The 24,059-nt window shown below is 39.6% G+C and overlaps 1 protein-coding gene across 5 annotated transcripts in view; it reads left to right on the top strand.

Annotated features, from left to right (window-relative positions):
• The window catches only part of TTC27 (tetratricopeptide repeat domain 27), a 172,593-nt gene that overhangs the window by 110,040 nt on the left and 38,494 nt on the right, over positions 1 to 24,059 (top strand). For all 5 annotated transcript variants that reach the window (XM_087436934.1, XM_087436935.1, XM_087436936.1 and 2 more), the window contains exon 13: positions 6,183 to 6,410. In XM_087436934.1, the coding sequence (XP_087293060.1) occupies positions 6,183 to 6,410 (228 nt within the window). The remainder of the gene's footprint in view (positions 1 to 6,182; positions 6,411 to 24,059) is intronic.

The raw sequence follows: 24,059 nt of genomic DNA, 5'->3' as shown, positions 1-24,059 counted from the left end.
AGAGCTGGTGAAGATGGAATAGGACTGGCTTGAGTTAAAATGACACAAAGCTTGCTGTTCTTACCAAGATTTTGCCATTTTTCTTGAATAAACACTCCTTGGTTTATTTCAAATCTTTGGTTAATTTCCAGAGTTCTGAAAAAGTTGATTCTAATACTTTTTGCCAGTTTTCTCATTGCTTTTATGGAGTGGGGAGTTTTCAGATGTCCTTAAACCACTATTTTTGCTGATGTCCACCTGTGGAACATAGGAAAAGTATTAAACCTGAAATCAAAGTCCTGTTTTTCAATTTAGTATCTTTTGGTTTGGGGCTAACCAGTTGACCAAGGAATCTAAACTTTTATTTCTTTGTCTTAAAAATGAGCATATTAATATCTACCTCTCAGAATTATTGTAGGGATTAAGTGAGATAATGCACTTAATGTACTGGATAAAAACTAATCTCTAAATTACTATCAAATGGAAGGACACATAAGGAGATTAAAAGGCAAAAATGAAAAAAAGTTTGTATCATTTAGGTTTTATTTATGGAAGCAGAGCCACTTTGATTATTTCTGGGAATAAGGGGCTTACCAAAGGAATTAGATCTTTTGCAGATGTGGGAAGAGCTGGGAAATGAAGGTGTGGAAGAGGGAGTAAGACGATCAGGAAAAAAATTATTTACCAGTCCAGAAGTGGATAAGTCTGAACTTACAGGAGAATCTGAGAAGCCAGGTGCTTCCAGACATTGAAATGGGAGCGTGAAGGAGGAATTCATGGAGAGGTCTATGGAAAGCTGTTTTGTCTTTGAAGCTAGATATCGTAGCCCTACTGGGTCCTGTGGGTCCACAGTGAAATATCTGATGGTGGGCCTGGGGTTGCTGTTGGTTGACAGGGTCAGCAATTGGAAACATAAGCTGGACACAGAGAGCAAGGACAAGCTGGGATCTGCGGGACATCTCTGCATCTTGTTTGACTCCATATTTAACCATGACAGCCTTCCAAGAGTAAAGGCTGTTGCTTTACTTCTGCCTTTCAAATCCGCAACGAATTCCACTTCTGGCTAACTCGCACGTGAAATCTGAAGGGAAAGGGATTTTAGGAAACAGTTTCCAGCCTAAGCAAGTTAACGTAACATAATCCAGTGCATATGACTGTGCAATGGTTTAGCCCTTTAACTTGGGGGTTTACTTATTTGGAAAGTGCCAAACTGCTAACAAGTACAGAGTATTTTATAGATTGTGTTACAAAGTTAAAGAAGAGTTTCTTATTTAGGGAAATTTATAGTTTTCTCAAAAGAGGTTTAGATATTGAAGCATACTTAGAGCATATAAGAACAAAAATATCTAGAAACATATAAACATTTTACATTTCTTGCTTTGTTTGATAGAAGAGTTTCTTAGAGGTAATGTATCAAATGAATTTTTGTAAATTGAACATTTTCCTAATAACAAGTTACAGTATCAAGAGTATGATCATTTCCAGTTGGTTTTTGACATTAGCACACAATTTTTTATCTTAGTTTCTTGAGTTTTATTAGCATGATGTCATCAAGGTCATAGACTGGTGAGGTCTAATGGGGTGGTCCTTGCAGCCTGAATTATACCGTAAAGTCCATGTATTTCTGAGGCAAGATAGGAAAGTGTACTTCTCGCTGTGCTAGTGAAAGCCCACTGCATCTGATATTGTCTGGTTATTGGGTGGAGAAAAACATATTTGCTGTATCAGTACCTGCTTACCATGTGTCAGGGGCTGTGATGATTTGTTCCAGTAAAGAGATCATGTCTGGAACAGTAGCTATAATTAGAGCCACCACTGTATTAAGTTTATAGTAATCCATGACATTTTCCAGGACCCGTTTGTGTCCTGCTCAGTTTAAATGGGTAGGTTAAATCACCCATGCACCCATACACATACACAGATACACACACTTTGCGGTATCTTTCAAGTTTTTGATATGGCACACATTTCTGTGGTTTACATAGATGCAGCGTTACTTTGGGTTTTCTCTCTTAATGGGGAGAGGAAGCTTCGGGGCTTTCACTTGGCCCTTTATTCTGTAGTAGCACTCCCTGAGGGCTCTGCTAGTTGCAGATATCAACTCTGTTTTCAAAAACTAGGAAGTAACTGCTGGGTGGATTCAGAGAATTACTAGGCCTACCATGGGATGGACTAACTCCCATAAACCCACTAACTCATCATGATGGTGTTCGGGGTCCCAAAGGATTAGCATTAACTAAGAGCTAATCAACCCTGAAAAGATAAAGTATTTCTTTTTCCCCAGGATGCAATTACCTGGTAAATGGTTATAATTACTTCTTTGGGAAAGATTAGGGAAGAAGAATTATGGTATATACTTGTTATGTTATTATGGGTCCTTCCTCACCTGTATTGGCTTCTCCTGTATTAATTTTTTTATTTAAGAGTCTCTGAGTCTGTGAAGTGACTCAAGGATAGGAATTGGACGAGAGGCAATGTTTTAGCATGGTGACTCAGATCAGACATCTGGTCTCCAAACCTAGATTTTTTTTTTTTTTTTTAGTGTTATATAGATCAAGTTTGAACCTAGTTGGCTGTCCATCTGATTTGGTCCTAAGACTTTATGATCAGTCAGCCACCATCTAAGATCCATGCTAGTCACACCATTCTAATTATCACTCTGGCTGTACCTATTGCAAATAACTATGCTCATCTTGCTTCCAGGGGTTAAGTGCTATCACGGTCTCTATTACTTTGGGTACTAATCATCCCCATTGAAATCTGGAAGCTCATTTCAATAGAAGGACCTGCGAGCTTTCACCCCATCTTGCACAGGACATCTACTATAGCACTTTTCAGGGATGCTGGTATTCCTGTATACAATGTATTTCTCAAAGCCAAGGTGAAAGGAATATCCCTTGGGTTCTCGTGGGGGACATAGTTAGAGGTGGGTGAACAGGTTGCAAATGATAAATTAACAACAGCCTTTTCTTTCTAAGTTGTTAGATTCTTTCCTCCACATTACAACAAGGAATTTCTGGCATTTCAACTTTAGTTTGAGTCTAGGTTTTAGTCAAGCAATTGAGCAAATAATTTAGAACCATCCCCAGCTGCTTGAGTTAGTACCGTGAATCAAAACTTTCTGATGAGTATCTAAATTCAGCTGATTTAAAATTATGATCCTCTTTGTCTATGGTCTAGCACCCTTAGAATCTCTTTTTCCACTTGGTCCCAAGGTTTTCCTTCTAGAAATTAACAACATCTTGCAGTTCTTTTTGTGTGTAAGTCTATTTCTATGTCTGGAGGCAATGAGGGATGGAAGGTCAGGTATGAGGAGAATTGGCATTCTCTTAAGGTAACTCCCTGAGGTGCAGTCCTCATACTGTCTTTGAGCCAGGTAGCACTAGCCTCTCAGATAGGGGAGGGTTGCCTCTGCTGGAATAGGAAACTCAGTGGGGTTTTGGGGTTTCTGTTATCTGAATCATCTCAAATGTCCGCATTTAAATTCTTGGGTCTTGCTCTTTCGTAATCAATGCCCCCTTCTGCTCCTGGCCACGATGAAGTTACTGGTACTAGAGTAACCCTCTTGTTATAAAGAAACATGGCAGTTATGATTGCTGTGTAACAAACACGTCAAAGCTTAGTAGCTTGAAACAAACATAATCGTTTGTCTCGCATTGTTTCTGTGGAACAGAAATTTAGGAAGGGCTTGACTGGGCCACTTGTACATAAGAAAGGTGAAGTGATACAATATTAACTCAAAATGAACTTTGATAAATTGAAGATGCACATGATTAGCCCTAGAGCAATCACTGAAAAATAATAAAATGATACATAGCTAAAAGGCAGTAGAGGAAATAAAATGAATGACTGAAACATATTTGATTAACCCAGTCAAATGCCTTGCACATAGAACTAGTGAAACCAAATTCATCCTATATTGTAATTCTGCAATCCTACAGGAGCAATGTTTACATTTGATTTTTGGCTGTACCAGCTTGGCAGCTATAAGGGAAAAGAAATTCTTTTAGACAATCATAGAAATTCCCTGATTCTTTGACCTTGACGATTTAAAACACTGCGTCATTTTCTTTTTCTTTTCTTTCTTTTTTTTTTTTGAGGAAGATTGACCCTGAGCTAACATCTGTTGCCAATCTTCCTCTTTTTGTTTTTTCTCCCCAAAGCCCCAGTACATAGTTGTATATCCCAGTTGTAGATCCTTCTGGTTCTGCTATGTGGGATGCCGTCTCAGCACGGCTTGATGAATGGTGAGCAGGTCCACGCCCAGGATCCAAACCAGTGAACCCCGGGCCGCCAAAGCGTAACGTGGGAATTTAACCGCTATGCCACCAGGCCAACCCCTCGTTTTCTTTTTCTGAGCTGTCCAGTGAACTTAGAAGCTGACAACCTATCTCACAGTCTTGTATTACTCAAACTGTCTTATTACTCAATCCACAGAAGCCTTGCATTAGATAGGTGCTTTATTCTAAGTTACCACAGGTGGTCATGTTAGTAATCCTTTCATCACTGGATATCATGGACTACCAGTGTTCTACCTTCTCATGGTCACTGGATCCTCATTGTCTTCAATCCAACCAGATTAGATAACCAATCACAAATTTTCATTTTCTGCAGGGATGTGTTGCCTGCAGTCACTTCTGCACCCAGTTACTGTAATGGTCATTGTTTGATTGCGGACCAACTTCTGCACCCAGTTACTGTAATGGTCATTGTTTGATTGCGGACCACAGAATCCACTCTAACTGCTTAAAGCAGAAAGGAATTTACTAAGTGAGTTAGCCTTCAGAATTTCTGGGAGGGTGTGGGTATCAAGTTTCAGTGCCATGCTGCCAAGAGAAATGCCTTCAACTACAGTGTAAGATCATTTCAGCAAAAATCCTGCTGTGGCTACAGTCTCTTACCCATAATTTGGGTGAATACATATGCATATGTATGTAAATATATGTGTATTGAATACATACATAGATGATCTTAACAGAGTTATGGTTAGATACATTAGTAACTATTGTAGTATCTGTGAATAGAGGAATTCACAGATATTTTAAAACTGTGTTTATTTTGGCTATTTGGGACTTAGAACTGTTTTCCCTTAGAAACTGTTTTATAAATTCTGGTTCCTTTTTCAGACTAGGCCTAAAGAGCCTACATAACCCATACTGTATCAGAAATGCAGAAGAGCCAGCATCCAAAGATACTTACAGAAGCACAGCCATCTTTTAAAAGATTTCACAAAAAGTTAGACTGCTTAAGAATTATAGATACATCCATTCTAAAAAAAATCAAATATACAGACATTAAGATTGCCAGCTACTTAAGTTAGGGAGTCTGAAGTATCCTTTTAGCTACTAAAGGATGGCTTCCTGGATTGGTGTGGCCATGGCTATCTTGGCATCTTTCGTTACCCCATTGCTGTTTATGTGAAGGTGTTTGTGTGTGTGAGGATGGAAAGTGGAGCTACTACCATGCTTCTTGCTCCCTGCTGAAATTGATCAGAAACATGGAATAAGGGTCATGGGTGGGGGGAGTGGAGTAGTAGTTGTAATAAGTACAGAATTAGTTTGGGTGATGAGGTGAATCCGAATTGTGAAGCCTGTACAGTGTATTGAGGATGGTCTTTAATTTCTAAAGTGAGTGGATTGTCTGGAATCAGATACGTCTCGGGTTGGCAAGTTTTATCTCTGAAGTAAGATGTAGTTTGGTTAAGAGGTAGGTTTTTAGCAAAACCTATTAAATTGTAGCCTCCTCCCTCTTTTGTAAATGTTTTAGCAATCCCAGGCTCCCCCAGCATACCATTTTAAAAAAGGAAAACACACTTTTCATTGCTATTGGTAGAGGTGAATTAAAGGCGTGCTCTAACAAACGGTCACTGTGGTGACAACTGGAGTGGGGGGCGGGGAAACGGGGAGCTGAGTGAGTCCACCTGATATGATGCTGTGATCCTCTCCTTGATGACTTTCCTGAGGATTCCAGAATGCCAGTAAAGCAGTATTCACCTCTTACTTCTTGTTCTTCTCTTTCACTTGTACCATATTTATTTTCTATTCCCCTCTTATTCAGCCTATGTCCTAGGTGCATGAAATAGAGGGTCATCTCAAACTTTGAAAATAAAATTTGGGATCATGTGGGATAAAAGATGTATATGTACTAAAAAATAGCTATGAGAGTCACTATAAGCCTTTTGTTATTTCCATTGTTATTTCTAGGCAGAAGAAATCCTTAGGCAAGAGCTGGAGAAAAAAGAAACGCCAAGTTTATACTGCTTGCTTGGAGATGTCCTTCGAGACCACTCTTACTACGACAAGGCCTGGGAGCTGTCCCAGCACCGCAGTGCTCGAGCGCAGCGCTCCAAAGGCCTCCTTCATCTGCGAAACAAGGAGTTTAAAGAATGTGTGGGGTGCTTTGAACGCTCGGTGAAGATCAATCCCATGCAGGTCAGACAATTCATAAAACCCCGTCTGCTGTCAGCACTTAGGTTTTTCTTTGGATTTGATTCTTACCGAATGAGTTTCCATTTTCTGTCCTAATGACGGTGAGCTTGTCTTTAAGAGCTAAGAACTTAGTCTCTAATGTCCTTCTTGCTTGTCACTGAAAGTGGACGGGTAGGTTTTCTCTTATTCACTTTCCGTTGTGTTTCTGTTATTCACTTTTCTGTTTCATTTTGTTACTTCTTTCTATTAACTGCCCTTAACGCAAATATAGCTATTAAAATGGGGTTCTATTTTGAGCACGTATGTTAGAAAGGAAATGAATGAGAGTCAAAATTATGGACCCAGGGTAGGACTCTGTAAGTTATTGCTGAAATCAATAATGAAAGAAAAACCTTTATGTAAATAGGGTAAGATATAGAATGGACTGTTGATCATTTTAAGAAAAAAAATGTCTATATTTACATACACACAAATATTTTTAAAGGTTTAAAAATTTTTTAAAGGTTTGATAAAATAATACAAAAAGAGCTGGATCTTTAAGTGACAAGGTAAACCCACAGGAGAGGACCTAATTTTGACGGGCAAGAGATCAACCTTATTTTGTACTTAATGATATTCGGTTAGTAAAATGATTTTATTCTCTGAAATGGTCATTTTTTTTTAACCAGACTTTCTGGATGACTGCTTTCCCATTTCACCAATCAAAGACACACATAACTGTCAACCACAGCTCCTGACAGACATGCACACTGACTTGGTCTAATTCTAGTTAAAATACCAATCTATAATCAGCTCCTAATATTTACTGAGCACTTACTGGGAGCCAGGTACCTCAGTGGGCATTTTGCCAGTGTTTAAACCCAGGCAGTCTGACTCTGGAGCCCACACTCTTTTTTTTTTCATTGTGGTAAAAAGCACATGACATAAAATTTACCATCTTAACCATTTTCTTTTTTTTTTGTTTGTTTTGTGAGGAAGATCAGCCCTGAGCTAACATCCATGCCAATCCTCCTCTTTTTGCTGAGGATGACTGGCCCTGGGCTAACATCTGTGCCCATCTTCCTCCATTTTATATGGGACGCCACCACAGCATGGCCTGACAAGCGGTGCATCCTTGCACGCCTGGGATCCGAACCCCGGGCCGCCAGCAGTGGAGTGCACGCACTTAACCACTACGCCACAGGGCCGCCCCTTAACCATTTCTAAGTGTACAGTTCAGTAGTGTTAAGTACATTTACATTGTTGTGTAACCATCAGCACCATCCATCTCTATAACTTTTTTCATCCTGCAAAACTGAAACTCTGTACCCATTAAACAATAGCTCCTTAGTCTTCTCTCCCTTTAGTCCCTGGCAACCATTCTACTTTCTGTCTCTATGAATTTGACTACTCTAAGTACTTTATATGAGTGGATTCATAGAGTATTTGTCCTTTTGTGACTGGCATATTTCACTAAGCATAATATCTTCAAGTTTCATTTGTAACATGTGTCAGAATTTCCTTCCTTTTTAAGGCTTAGTAATATTCCATTGTATGTATACACCACATTTTGTTTATCCATTCATCCGTTGGTGGACACTGGGTTGCTTCTACCTAATGGCTATTGTGTATAGTGCTGCTGTGTGCCATGGGGTGCAGAAATGGTCATTTTTGAACTGAGTAGACTTGGGACATATCTTTTACATTGAAAAAAAATCAGAAGTACAATTTTTATGACAGGTTGAGCTAATTACTTTCCTCACTCTGGGTAGTGAATACAGTGAGAACCTTGCAAATCAGCTGGCTGGTAAGAAACCTGGGGAAGAGAGTAGGACAGGTCTAAGTATAGAAAATCAGCAGAAATTAACAGTTGCATTTGGCAGTAAGGATGCTTCAAGTATACTTAGAGTTGGTTTTTGACAGCTCAATTAGGGACGATTCTAAACTAGGGACGATTTTGCCCCCCAGGGGACCATTTGGCAATGTAGAGAGGTGAAGGAGTGTACCACTGGTATCTAGTGGGCAGAGAGCCGGGATGCTGCTATAATAATAATATAATAATCCCATAATGCACAGGACAGCCCCCAACGATAAAGAATTATTTGGCCTAAAATGTCAGTAGTGCCAAGACTGAGAAACTGCACCAGGTTGATTATCACTAGGCATTTTTTTTTTGTAGAAAATAGAACTCAATATTATGTTATTAAAATTTTACTTTTACTTTTTTGGAAAACTGAATCATATTCTTGGTTATCTTAGTAGCCTCTTCCTAAAGTATACCTAACCCCAGCTGCCATAGGGAGTGAGGAAAATAAATTCCCACCCTTTGTCTCCATCCATCGTCTGTTAAATCAGTGCCAGCTCCCTCACAGACATGAATTGTTCTCTCAAGCACACAGTCTGTTGTCAACATACCAGCATTAACATTTTCCTCATGCCTCACTGGCTACTCCTTCTCAGTCATCTTTGCTTGCTCCTAGGGCTTAGTCCTTGGGCCTTCTCTCTGTCTGCACCCACTCCCTTGATTTCATCTAGTCCCATAGCTTTAAATACCATCTGCACACTGACAACTCCCAAAAGCTTATTTTCAGTCCTGTCTTCTCCACTGAACTCTAGACTCCTGTAGCTAACTGCTTCCTCAGTCTCCCCATTCATTACTCTAACTTAACGTTTCCAATATCTGAAATACTGTTCTTCCCTTCCTAAAAAATTTTGCCTCCCAAGGTCATCCTCATTCCTGTAAATGGCAGCCCCATCCAGTCTTGAAGTCATCTGTGATTCCTCTTTCCCTCATACCCCACATCTAATCCATCAGCAAATCCTAGCAGACCTACTTTCAAAATATAGCCAGAATCAGACAACTTCTTACCACCTGTCACCAGTTTGATTCAAATCCCCACCATCTGTCACCTAATTAACATATTACCTCCTTACTGGTCCTCCTGCCTTAATCCTTGTCCCCATCTGCCTATTCTCAATGAACTTTCAAATTGATCCTTTCAAATGCAAGTCAGATGTGTCATTCCTCTGCTCCGTGCTTAGTGATAATAGCCAGAGTCCCTTAATGGCTCTCAAGGCTTTCCCCAGCCTAGCTCCTGTTGCTTCTTTACCTTCCCTCCTCCGGTTCTCCCCCTCACTCACCCCACAGTAGCCTCTTTGTTCTTCCCTGAATATTCCAGGCACATTCCTGCTTCTGGGTTTTGGCATTTGCTGTTCCTCTGCCTGGAATGTTCTTTTCCAGATATCTGCATACCTTACTCCATTACTTCATTCAAGTCTTTGCTCAAATGTTGCTTTCCCAGAGAGGTCTTCCACCATCATTCTATTTAAAATCACACCCCGACCTTCCATCACTACCTCACACTCCTTATTTCCTTCTCTGCTTTATTTTTCTCCATAGCGCTTAGCACCTTCTAATATTATATATAGCTTATTTTTTTAAAAAAATTCTGTTTCTCCTCCATTATAATGTAAGTCCCAGGAAGGCAGAAATTTTTATCTCTGTGGCTCATTTGTATTTTCCTAGTGCCTGTAACAGTGCCTAGCACATATTGGATATTCAGTAAATATTTGTTGAATGAGTGAATAATATCTTTAACCAATTATTCAATCAAATATGTATTAGTTGGCTGCTGTGCACATAGCACTGAGCCAGAGGATGAAGCAGTGGCAGCAGATCCCCAGTTAGTCTGGTTTGTACCCTCTGGTACAGTCTAGTGAAATGAACATAGACAAAACTAGTCAACAATACAAGGCTTCAAAGAAATCCAAGTGAGTTATGTATAAAGCATTAGTTATATAGAGGCCAGAGAGAACATTTGTATCTTTGGTAGAAAATAAAGACAGGATGTTGAATTTGGCTTTGAAGGACAAATAGTACTTGAATAGGCCAAGGGAAGGGCAGTGGTGAGGGCATTCCAGGCAGTTGAACAGTATGAGCAAAGCCCTGGAAACAGAAAGAGAAGGAGTATGTGTGTGTTGAGGGAATGGAGGGCCTAGTGAACAGGCTCATTTTTTAGAGTCAAAGGGAATAGGGCAGTTCCAGTGGGAAAGCTAGCCTGGAGCCAGATTATGAAAGATCTTAAATGTAAGGCTAAACTCTTTGGATTTTTATTTGGCAGATAAGGAGCTATTGGATGGTTGATTTGTGTTTGGCTTTGTTGTTTTTTTTTTTATAATTTTATTTATTTATTTATTTTTCCCCCAAAGCCCCAGTAGATAGTTGTATGTCATAGCTGCACATCCTTCTAGTTGCTGTATGTGGGACGCAGCCTCAGCATGGCCGGACAAGCGGTGCATCAGTGCGCGCCTGGGATCCAAACCCGGGCCGCCAGCAGCGGAGCGCGCGCACTTAACCGCTAAGCCACGGGGCCGGCCCTGTTTGGCTTTGTTTTGAATGAAGGAATGTGGTGTGCATGAAGGTAATTTAGGAATGTTGTTTTGGCAACACTGTGGCTGTGGGAGATACTAGATGTAGGCAAAGTTAGGAGACTGTAGCAGTAGTCTAGCATGACAGTTATCTGTGTGTGTGTGGGGGGGGGGCGATAGGAAAGAAGAGATGGATGTGAGGGAATTTGCAAGGGAGGCCTTGACAGGGTTTGATGGTCTCATTATATAATTTTTTTTTTTTTTGGTGAGGAGATCAGCCCTGTGCTAACATGCGCCAATCCTCCTCTTTTTTTGCTGAGGAAGACGGCCCTGGGCTAACATCTGTGCCCATCTTCCTCCACTTTATATGGGACGCCGCCACAGCATGGCTTGCCAAGCAGTGCATTGGTGTGCGCCCGGGATCCGAACCAGCGAACCCCGGGCCGCCGCAGCGGAGCGCGCGCACTTAACCGCTTGCGCCACCGGGCGGGCCCCTCATTATATAATTTTGAATTAATTACTTAGCAAGACAAATGACAATTGCTTAAAGTAGCATCACAGTACAAACAGATGTTATGTGAGGATATTTTACAGTTTGTCGTATGGATCCAATTCAGGCAGGCTGGGAAGCCATGCCAAAATGTGCAGGCATTTGATGCTGCAGTTGTACAGAACTACTACAAGATGCAAACTTGAACACCATAGACTTGTTATAGCTTGTGACCCAAGTTTGAACTCGCTTGAAGGAGAGCTCTACATGCTATTGTCTCCTTTAAGTCCTGGAATAAAAGGAAAATAGAAAAACGGAATTTAGAAAATTCTGTCCTCTTTTTTAGACATATCCAGACAGTTAGGTTTAATAACAAAATTTAGACAAAATGAGAGTGACATTTGAATGGCTTTTGTGCATTGTAATAACTTTCTGAAGTCAAATTGGTATAAAAATAGGAGTGTTTGGTTTTATATCAGGGATGGTCTGCAAAACTAAATGCATTACCTATGGAGCATTTGTTAGAGATCCAGAAGATGTGTGTAGCATTGACATTTGTGCTTTTGCGATTGCTAGCTATCATTCACTTATACCTACCTGTTGCATTTTCCCAAGCAACTTCTGAAACTACTAAAATTCAGCCTTAGACTTCTGGGGTTTGTGGGCTGTTGGAAGCTGAAGAAAGTGAAAGGAAGTGGTAACCAAACCTCCAAAGCAAGATTTCACAGACTCAGGACCAGAATTAAAACATAAATCCTTATGTCTACTCTGAGGTAGTTATTATTCACATTGCCCCCTACTTTTATGGAAAAAGAAAAACAAAGAGATTGCTCAGATATCAAACCAGTACTTGTAGCACTGAAAAAGGAAACCATCCTTTCGCCTCATTTTTTCCACCCCCTCTCAACACACATACTTTATTTCGTTTCTTTTGTCATTTGCCCCCCGCCCCCTTAAAAATTTATTTTCCTTAACTCTCCTCCTCAATTAACTGGTCACTCACCTTGGTAAGGTTATATGATGTTACTGACAGTATATATATCCAAAGACATGTCTAGGCAGAAGGGCCATAGGAGTTGAGAGGAGGTGAGTGGTCGCCGTGGACTGATGGGGCCAGGAAAGGCTTTGTGTCGGAGATGGGACAGGAGATAACTTAGGTGTGCACTGAATGATGGAAAGTGAGTAGATGTTCAGGAGGGGAACTGGCTTCCCAGGTAGGAGAAGAGCTTGAGGCAAGGTGTGGATTCAAGAGTTCACTAAACATAAATGGATGCTCCAATTTATGCCTGTTTTCCTGGTAACCCACCCAGTTTAGCATTTGTCCCAGATTTTTCATTTTTAAATGAAGTTATTATTAATAGTTGCATTAAAAGAAGTTGCGAGCCAGCCTGGTGGCGTAGTGGTTCAGTTTGTGCTCTCTGCTTCGGCGGCCCAGGGTTCGCAGTTTTGAATCCTGAGCGTGGACCTATGCACCGCTCATCAAGCTATGCTGTGGTGGTATCCCACATACAAAAAATAGAGGAGGATGGGTATGGATGTTAACTCAGGGCCAGTCTTCCTCAGCAAAAAGAGGAAGGTTAGCAACAGATGTTAGCTCAGGGCTAGCTAATCTTCTCAAAAAAAAGAGGTTGGAATGGGTTTTCATAGCCATACATCCACGTTGTACTTCCATCTTCCGCCATAGTCTCATCTAGTATTGTGTTTAATGCATGTGCAATGGACGGAGTTCCCACTTTACAATGTGCTAAAATCTGAAAGATGATCAGTAATAGCCTGTCTCTCTTTTCCCAACTGTTTTCAGATGCCACTTAACTAATACTGCCCTTTCAAGGACAGCAAGCAGGATGCTTGCTGATAAAACCAACTGCACTTGCTCTGAGTGGCTGAGGAAGCCAACTCCTTCAGGTCTTGAGGAGTGGAGGGAGGAATGCTTGACAATGTCTCTATAAGCCCCTTGGTACATATCAGACGTTTGTGCCAGGCCGTGGCTTGTGCAATGCATGATGTTGCCTGGCTACCAGTGGGCAGGATGAGTGGGACATGTGGGGAATTGTGGGCTAGGTGAATGGGGAGTAGAGGCAGAGCAGTCCTGCCAGAAATAAAGCACATGGGGAATAGTCTGAATTCTCTTGCTGCGATGGTTTGGTCACTTACTGTATGGTCTAACTGTACCACTGTTTTTATGTTATATTGCTTGGTAACTTTTTGTATGGTTTATAATAAACCCTTTTGGCAGCAGTCATCTCCAAAAAGCAAACAAACCAAAAAGTGTGTTTTTAGAGAACAATTAAAAACTCGGTTTTCATTTGTCAAGAGAATTAATGAAAGTATAACTTGCACAAAATGTAGTTGACATTTGCATTCCACCTAAGGGGCCATAAGGATATCACTGACCACATGAAAACCAGAAGAAAATCTGAAGAAACATTACCATTTAGGTCAAAAGCTGGTAGGTATTTTTTATATATGTATAGAAAGCTTATCCAAAGATGAGGATTTAATATGCAGCTGTACAAGGTGCATTTTCATGTCATTCTGTGAGGCTTGACTTTTTATATAAAACAAGGAAAATGAGAAAAATTAGTTTAGAAGGTTAGTTGATGCCAAATTTTCTTGTGAGATCATAGCTGTTAATGTGCTAGCGCTTTTAGCAGAAGTAGTTCATTAACATTTGAATTTACCAGTTTTGTGTCAGTGACATCAGAGGCTTCAAACAGAAAACTTGTTAATTTGGTTCTCATAACTGTTTAATTTTTTCCACCCAATTTTTGGAAATTCATTCTATCAAAGGTGAACCAACTGACGTTATTCTGAATGCTATTGTAAATGCAGTTAAAAAGTTAAACATGGAAGATAAAAGTATTTCTTTTAGCGGTGATAATAAGGAGACAAATTTTGGTGGAACTTGGCAACATGGTAAAAATAATGCTGTTTCTGAATCAAGAAAACCTGTGTAGCAGAAATGTACTTGGCGTTGGGTATAGTGGTAGACGTAACATGATCCAAACAAGCTTCTACCAATGGAAATAAAAACTAGCTGTTGTCATTTACAAATATTTTTATATGCACCATTTGGATAATTGAGTTACAGAATTCTTGTGATGTTGTCTGATGTGAGTGATGTCTGATGTTGAATTAAAATAAAATTCCTCTAGCGTGGCAGTGTATACTTTCTCTGTTTGCTGCCCATCATCTAGTGGACTTTAAAAATGTCTGAGTTTTTGAAGAATTTTTTTATGTCAATTTAAGTGTCCAACAATGATATGAATTTTTTTTTAAGAGTCCTTTGTTTTGGCTGCATTGTGTGTGAAATCAATTGGACATATTTTATGTATTCCATTAATGGAATTCCAAAAAACTTTAGCTTTTAAAGCTTTTAGCAAATTGTAATTAATGAAAGCAACCCTTTCAAACAGAAAGATATTGCAATTTATCGTAGAGGAACAATGAGAGTTCCAATGATGTACAGGATTTAATTTTGAAGTGTATAGTTGCACTTTTGAATATCTCTACTGTATTAGTCTGGCTAGGGCTGCCATAACAAAATACTACAGACTGAGTGGTTTAAACAACAAAAATTTATTTTCTCGTAGTTCTGGAAGCTAGAAGTCCAAGATCAAGTGTTGGTTTCTGGTGAGAACTCTCTTCTTGGCTTTTAGATGGCTGCCTTCTCACTGTGTCCTCACATGGCCTTTCCTCCATGCGCATGTAGAGAGAGAGACCTCTGGTGTCTTTTCCTCTTCTTATAGGGACACCAGTCCTACCGGATTAGGGCCCCACCATTATGAACTCATTTAACCTTATTTATTTCCTTAGGAAATTTAAGGCCCTATCTCCAAGTACATTCACACTGGGGGTTTCAACATATGAATTGGGGGAGGATACAATTCAGTCTATAACAGCTACGTAGGAGGAATCTTTTCTTTGTAACCTTTTATTATGAAAATTTCAATTACATAAAATATATGGCAGAGAGACCAGGATAATGAACCCCCTCCCATGTGCCCATCAACTAACTTCAACAATTACTAATTCATCGCTGATCGTATTTCTTCTGTTTCCCCACTCCACCCCGTATTATTTTGAAACACATCCAGTATGAGTCATTTCATTTTTAAATATTTTAGTATGCATCTCTAAAAAATAAGGACTTAAAAAATAACCATAATACCATTGTACTTAAAACATCAGTAATAGTTTGCAAGAAACTTTTGATTGAGCTTCTGATTTTAATTGAATAAATTTATGTTGTATACTAGAATAGAATGTAATTGAGAAGGCCTGTAATTTAGCAGTGTCTAAGTCTGGTTTAACTTATAAAGAATCATAAATAGAGACAACTTATTTGATTAATTTTGTCTTACTAAAAATATTTGTTGAAGAAAGGTACTCTAAATGGAGACCAAAAGACAAAACCTAAGAAAAATATTTATGTTATAATATTAATGAAACTAGAATTAAGACTATCCTCAGTTTAGCAGAAGTTGCTGAGTTTACCAGTTATCTCAGTACATGAAAAAAACTTTTTTCCAGCTCTATTGAGATATAATTGACATATAATATTGTGTAAGTTTAAGGTGTACAACATGTTTTGATATATGTATATATTGTGAAATGATTGCCACTGTAGTTTTAGTTAGCACCTCTGTCACCTCACATAATTACCTGTGTCTAAGTGTGTGGTAAAAACATTTAAGATCTACTCTCTAGCAACTTTTAAGTATGTAGTACAGTATTGTTAACTGTAATCGCCATGCTATACATCAGATCTCAGAACTTATTCATCTTATAACTGGAAGTTTGTACTTTTTGATCAGCATCTCCCCATTTCCCCAACCCCCCAGCCCCTGGCAACCACCATTCTACTATATGTATGAGTTTGGCTTTTTTAGATTCCACATATAAGTAAGAACATATGATACTTGTCTTTCTCTGTCTGACTTATTTCACTTAGCATAATGCCCTCAAAGTCCATCCATGTTGTCACAAAAGGCAGGGCTTCCTTCTTTTTATGACTGAATAATATTCCATTAAACACACACACTACACACACCATATTTTCTTTCTCCATTCATCTGTTGCTGGACATTTAGGTTGTTTACATGCCTTGGCTATTGTTAATGGTGCTGCAATGAACATGAGGGTACAGATATCTTTTCAAGAGAGTGATTTCATTTCCTTTGCATATGTACCCAGAAGTGGGATTGCTGGATCATATGGTAGTTCTATTTTTTTGTGTGTGAGGAAGATCAGCCCTGAGCTAACATCTGCCAATCCTCCTCTTTTTGCTGAGGAAGACTGGCTCTGGGCTAACATCTGTGCCCATCTTCCTCCACTTTATATGGGATGCTGCCACAGCGTGGCTTGCCAAGCAGTGCGTCGGTGCGTGCCCGGGATCTGAACCGGCAAACCCCGGGCCACCGCAGCGGATCGCACACACTTAACCGCTTGTGCCACCGGGACAGCCCCGGTAGTTCTATTTTTAATTTTTCCTTAGTACATTTAGAAAGAATATTTTCTCAACCAAAATTACTATGGCCTACAGAGAAGAGTCAAAGTTTCAATAATTTTAAATGTATTAATAATAAATTTGACAACAATAAAGAAAAAATGTGAAGTAGACAGCAGGCAATTTTATGAAAAAATTAAAAGTACTAAGATCATATTAAAAAAATAAATTCATAAGAGCAATATCAATGACATGGTATTAGAATTAGGCATGACTAAGGAACTGTTTAAAGTATATGAATAACTACTAAGAAAAATTAATTTAAATTCTGTAACATATTACAGTAATATGCAAATGTCATAAATATATAGCTTGATTAATATTCCTTTTGTAATTTTTAAATATTCAGATAATCAGCATTAAAAATTTTTTACTGCAATATTTTTTTATTTTTCAATAAATAATCTTACTTTTTTTTTTTTTTATAATTTTATTTATTTATTTATTTTTCCGCCAAAGCCCCAGCAGATAGTCGTATGTCATAGCTGCACATCCCTCCAGTTGCTGCATGTGGGACGCGGCCCCAGCATGGCCGGAGAAGCGGTGTGTCGGTGCGCGCCCGGGACCCGAACCCGGGCCGCCAGCAGCGGAGCACGAGCACTCAACCACTAAGCCACGGGCCAGCCCATTATAATCTTACTTTTGAAAATGATTTTCCAATAGAATGATCTTAAGGTCCCCTGACATAGTAAAACCAATTTGTTGATCAACAACTTGTTGATCAATAAATAAAGTCTTTTTAAAGTCATATAACTTTAATTATTTTTAATGCCCAGTTTCACTTTTAAAAATGTTGCTCTTTGAACAGTACATTATGTGGTTGCCTAACTGGGCATTATCGAGACCCTCCTGTGTACCAGACCTGGATGTGGGAATGAATAAGGCTGTCAGCCTATCAGAGGAGAGCAAAAAGTTTCTGCTGGGAAATGATATGGGTAGAACTAGTTTGTGAAGGGCCTTAAATGCCCTGCTTCAGGATTGTCTAACTCTTTAGATGTGGAAGTCTGTTGTGGTTTTGAATACAGGAGTGATATGACAAAAGTGGTATTGTAGGAAGTTTACATAAGGAATGAATGTCATGGCTGAGTGATCAGTGGCTTTAGCAGTGAGGATGGAAAGATAGAACAGGTTGAAGCCTCATTACAAAGGAAAATTGTCTGGAACTTATGCATTGGACTGGCAGGATTGAGGGAGAGCTTGGAATCTAAGAGGACGCCAGTTTTCCCAATTGTCTGATTAAAAAGGAAAATGTTCTTATTGATGTAGAGAATTCAGGAGGAAGGGAAAAATATCTTTTGCAGGGGAAGATGATGTGATTTTGGATGTTGAATATGAGATGTTGCTGTATCTGAGTAGAGATGTCTGATAGTCCCTTGGACATAAAAGCCTGAAGCCCAGTAGTGAGGCCAGAACTGAGCTTGGAGATTGGAGCTTTTTTGTGGAAATAAGGTGAAGCCATGCCTGCCGGTCTGGTGGTTAAGATTCCGCGCTCTCACTGTGTTGGCCCAGGTTCGTTCCCCAGTCGGAGAACCACACCACTCATCTGTCAGTTGTTATACTGTGGGCAACTGCGTGTTGCTGGGATGCTGAATGCTATGCCACCGGTATTTCAAATGCCAGCAGGGTCACCCAGTTTCAGTGAAGCTTCCAGATTAAATGGACTAGGAAAAGGACCTGGCCACCCACTTCCAAAAAATTGGCCATGAAAACCTTATGAATAGCAGTGGACCATTGTCTGATATAGCACCGGAAGATGAGAGGATGGCCCAAAAATGGGCCAAGTTCAGCTCTGCTGTACACAGGACTCTACTAGGAGTTGGAATCGACTTGACGGCACTAACAAACAAAAAAGGTGAAGCCATGCAAGTGAATGAATTCTTCATAGAAAACAGTGTTGGAAGAGAACACCAGGCAAAATCTTGAACTTAGGAAGGTAGAAGAAAGAGCACTAGTGAAATATGATTCAAACAAAATACACCAGAGTCTTGGTCAGAGGGACAGAAGGAAACCCAAGGAAGGGATTCGTGGAAACTAAAGGAAGAACAAGTGTCAGTGAGTAATGTCACATGTAGTGATAAAGTCCAAAGAGGGCTGAGAAGAGGTCATTGGATTTGGAGCTCACTGATGACCTTCAAAAACAGCTTTAGGAGGGGGCCAGTCCAGTGGCGTAGTGGTTAAGTTCCCATGTTGCACTTTGGTGGCCTGGGGTTCACCAGTTCGGATCCTGGGCGCCGACCTATGCACTGCTTATCAAAGCCATGCTGTGGCAGGCATCCCACATAAAATAGAGAAAGATGGGCACAGATGTTAGCTCAGGGCCAATCTTCTTCAGCAAAAACAAAACAAAACAAAAAACAGCTTCAGGAGGTGATAGAATGGGTGGCAGATGAGGAAATGGATATAGCATCTACAGATTGTTCATTTTAGGAGTGTGTCAAAGAGATGTGAGTCAAAATATGGAGTATTGTACTCGGAGGGACAGAAGAGTCAAGTAAAACTTTTCAAGATACTGGAGACCTTTACATGGTTGAAGGCAGAAATGAGGGACTCCAGTGGATCAAGGAGAGAATGAATCCAGTGGATGAAGGAGAGCTTGAAAGTTATAAAGAGAGGGGAGAAGATAACTAGGGAATATCATTCTAGGGAAGACTGAAATGAGAAGAGATGAAGGTATTATCTCTGGAAATAAGAGTAACATTTCTAATGAGACTGGAAGGAAGATGAGAGCATTAATTTAATAGCAATTTCTACTTATTAAGCGTCTTCTATATTCTAAGCTAGAATATAAATGTGAGCTATTTGTACACCATTTTGAAGTATTGAAGGGGATACAAAAGAATTGTGTTAAGATATTGCCTCTTGCCCTCCTGTGGTTTATATGGGCTAAATGGAGAGAGGAGGCAGAAACAACTTTGAGTGTGACTAAGGAGTAGAGTAAATGGACAGTATGCTTTGGGTGCCTAATGATAGTGTGATGAATGAGGATGTGAATGGTCAGAAAAGGCCTGATGGAGATGTCATGAACTAGGAGGAATGGTTGAGATTTGGATAAGAGGCAAAAATTGAGAAAACATGTTTCAGGAAAGGAGCCTAGCAGATGCAATAACCAACCATGTAGTGAGCAAAGGTTTCTTGGTGACTGTAGATTTTGACTGCTTATTTTTTTATTCAGTTATAATAATAATAGCAGCTAATGTTGAGCATTTACTAGGTGCCAGATACTGTTGTAAACATTTTGCACATTTTTTCCTGATTTTGTCAGTCTTTTTTATTTTATTTTTTAAATTGAGGTAACATTGGTTTATAACATTATATAAATTTCAGGTGTACATCATTATATTTCGATTTCTGTGTGGATTACATCAGATTCACCACACCCAAAGACTAATGACCATCCATCACCATACACACATGCCTAATCACCCCTTTTGCCCTCCTCCCTCCCTCCTTCCCCTCTGATAATCACAGGTCTAATCTCTGTCTCTATGTAAACATTTTGCGTATATTTTTGATCCTCAACACAATCACTGAGGTATTTACTGTTTTTACCCTCATTTTACAGATGAGAAAGTAGAGGGTTAAGTAATTTGCACCAGATCCCACAGCTTATTAGAGGTGGAGCTGGGATTTGAACCTGGGTTTTCTGGTTCCAGAATGCTTACTTTTAACCTCTTTGCTGTTTTGCCTCTAAAGGATATTGTTTTATGTTAGGAAGTAATGGCGGATTTGGTTGAGGTCAAGCTAGAAGTTGTGGAAACCCTTGAATACTAGACTGGCAGGTTTGAACTTTTTTCTTCCTTTAATGGAGAACCATCAGGGCTTTCATCCAGAGCAAAGTGAAGTTATAACTTTGATGTTTTGGGATGATCCAGGACATGACAGTGAATGAGTCTGTGTGAGACCAAGGAATTTGAGAGGAACCAAGGCAGCCCTTCCTAGCCCATTGTATACATAAGACCAGACTTCTACCATGTAATACTCTGGTAGAATTGTTAATTATTCTGGGAGCTTGGACTCTTCCTTGATTTGTAGGGTTAAACTTTCTCTTTCATTTTAGTTTTTGAAAGTAGAAAATGTTTTTATTTGAAATAGAGTAATAAAGTTTCTGTGGTAAATTTGTATTAGTTGTGGTGGGGAGACTCAAGGAGAATGGCGCTTACATTCCAATGGACAAGACAGGATGAACATATGTGAATAATATGTAGAGAAAAAAGAGATTCTTTCCTTTTTGTTCTTCCTTTCTCATATTGGTAAGCAATAAAAAATGAAACTCTTAAGGTCTAACTTGCATAACCGCCAAGAAATACGAGCACTTTGATAACATCTGGGCTGTAGCTGTGACTTAGGGGTAGTGGAGAGGGCAAAAGCTTTGCTGCCGTAGACCTGAGTCTGAATCCTGGTAATCCCAAAGAACGTAGCATAGGTAAATCACTTCATCTTTCTGAGCTTCAGTTTCCTCATTTGTAAAGTGGAGATTGTAACCCCTTTCTCAATTTGCTGCTAGGAAAATTAGAGCTAATAAATGTAAACTGTCTAGCATATTTCCTGGCCCGTGTAAGTTCTCGGTCATAGATGTTACATAGTGGTATTTTTCTGTTCTGCCTATTGCAGTGTGGTAGTAATGTTGCCCATTATCTGTAGCCTAAAAACAGAGAGAGATATCTAACAGGAGAGTCTCATGTGCAGATGACAACTAAACACGTATGTTACCTCACATTGAATTCTCTGGAAAGAGTGGGCAAATATAGGAACCAGTGGTAAACAAATCTAGGACAAGAATAAGAGAAGGGCATTAAACAATTAATAGCCTAGCTAGTAAAAGAAAAAAGTATGTATAAAATTTAATCGGTCCTGTAATTTAAAGAAAGACACCGAAATAGATGAAACTTTTCCTTTAGAGAGAGAGAGAAGCAAGCATCACTTTAGGAAAAGCAATTACCAAACAACATTGATATCCTTCTTGGATTTGGCTTGGGTCATTTCCTGTTTAATGAAACCACATTCAGCAACTTATCTGCATTTGGGGTCATGGGAATGAGTCAGGGATGTAGAAAGGGGAGAATGGAGAGTGCAGCTTGGCTTTAGGATTCGATTATAACATGTTACACTTTATTATATGTGACATCAAAAATATTCAAACAGTCAATCCTATCAGGAAAATTAGCAGAAAGTGTGAAGCTACTGATAATTCATTCTGCAGAAACCTTGAGGAGGAAGGAAATTTGTAGTAGGCTCATAACTTAAGAAAGAAAGTAGTAATATGTAAACCAGTGGCACCTATTGCAGATGTGCTTTAAATACTCTTGTAAAAAAGAACTTTTTAATTGTAAAAGTAATCCATGCCCATCGTCTAGTGGTGCTTAGTCTTTGTTAGCCCTCGGAGTAGCAAACTGTTTAATGTCTCTTTTAATGATTGAGGTTTGATAAGTATTGCAGTCACTCTCTTCATCATGCATTGCACACCAGGAACCATTGTGTGGCTTTAGGCAAATCACTGCCTTTCTAGGCCTCATTTTTCTCTCAACCTTTTTTGAATTCATTTCTAAGGCCTCTAATTGAATTGATTCCCTCCTCGCTCGTCAAACTTGCTATTTCTAAATATCAAGTTTGTATCATCAGCGTACTTGTTTTGCCACTAGATGGCACAAATGTACCTTTGAAGTCTGTCACCTCTGGGTTTTCAGAATCTGGTGTCTGAAGGAGCCTTGGAATTTTTGCTCAATCCAACCCCCATTTAACAATTGGGGAACTGAGACCCAGAGGTTAAGTGACATGGCCAAGGCCATACAGTTAATCGGAAACTCTTGAATCCCAGTCACCTTTCTTTCCCCTCTATTCCACTGTTTCTCTAGGGGACTTTGTGAGGGAAATTCAAAGAGAGACCATGTTCTCAGCCATTCCTGTTCTTTGTTAATTATTTAAAAAATAATTTGAAACCATTATTTAACTACATATATCATCACATTCAAAATAAATAGTTGGCCTGCTTTTATGTTGCTGTATTGGCTCCCTCAGAGAAAAAACCTAGACTGTCAGCTTCTAAAGATCATCGCCCTTCCTATGACTAGCCTGTCTTCACAATTTGCCCTGGAAAGAAGCTCTCCAGAAACCTCCACCAGAGCCTCACTACCAGATGATGATTTTTCTCCATTCTTGCCCGTCTCTTTGATAAGGTTTGGCTTTCAGCTCTTCCGTCCAACTAAACATGGTCATGTGTTCTGCTTCGTCTTTGTCTACTTGCCTAATCAAGAAAGCTTTTGAGGGGAAAAGTAGATATGCCCCGGTTCTTAAAAGATTGATCTCTTGGGTGTTCCCAGCACTGTTTTTCCTCCTTGCTCTTTATTGGTGACAGGGATGGTATTGCCATAAATCATGGCTGTGTGTGGGCCGAATGGTGTCATAGGAGGCAGTGTGGCCACGTGGAGAAGACATGAGCTCTGGAGTTGTACTGACTGGGTCGAATCCCTCCTCTACTGCTGACTGACTCTATGACCCTTCCTCATCTCTCAATGAGGGTAATGTTTACTACCTTACACGGCTGTTGTGAGGAATAAACGAGGTAATATATGGAAAGCTCATGGTATCAGTGCTTGGCATACATAGTGGATGCTCATTGAGTGCTAATTATTCTGATTGCTATTATATAGAGAGGAACAGGAATGACCATAGTATATGAAAGGTAGGAGCCAAAGGGAGGGTCTCAGACAGAGGAGCTAGTTTTTTTCTTTTTTTCCCCCTGAGGAAGATTCGCCCTGAGCTAACATCTGTTGCCAATCTTCCTCTATTTTATATGTGGGTCACTGCCACAGCATGACTGCCAATGAGTGGTATAGGTCCGTGCCCAGGAACCAAACCCAGGCCACCGAAGCAGAGTGCACCAAACTTAACCACTAGGCCACCAGGCCAGCCCCTAGGAGCTAGTTTTTTAATTGGAGAAAGAAGGGAGAGATGCCAGGGTCTATGTCAGTGTTTCAGAGAAATTGTGTAGAACTGTGCTGCCCAATACGGTAGCCACTAGCCACATGTGGCAGTTAAGCACTTGAAATGTGGCTAATCAAAATTGAGACATGCTGTAAGTGTAGGATACACATCAGATTTCAAAGACTTAGTATGAAAAAAATGAATATGAAATATCTCAATATTTTTGTATGTTGATAATATGTTGAAATTATAATATTTTGGATATGTAGAGTTAAATATGTTTTTAAAATTCATTTCACCCATTTCTTTTTACTTTTTAAATGTGGCTACTAGAAAATATAATGAGATGAGCATTATATTTCTATCTGGTAGCACTGGACTAGAA

This window comes from Ceratotherium simum, chromosome 11 (assembly GCF_057802395.1).
Source record: "Ceratotherium simum simum isolate JZ-2026a chromosome 11, ASM5780239v1, whole genome shotgun sequence".
Classification (NCBI taxonomy): Eukaryota; Metazoa; Chordata; class Mammalia; order Perissodactyla; family Rhinocerotidae; genus Ceratotherium; species Ceratotherium simum.
The sequence above is the reverse complement of the archived record's forward strand: the minus strand, read 5'-3'. Positions and strand labels throughout refer to the sequence as shown.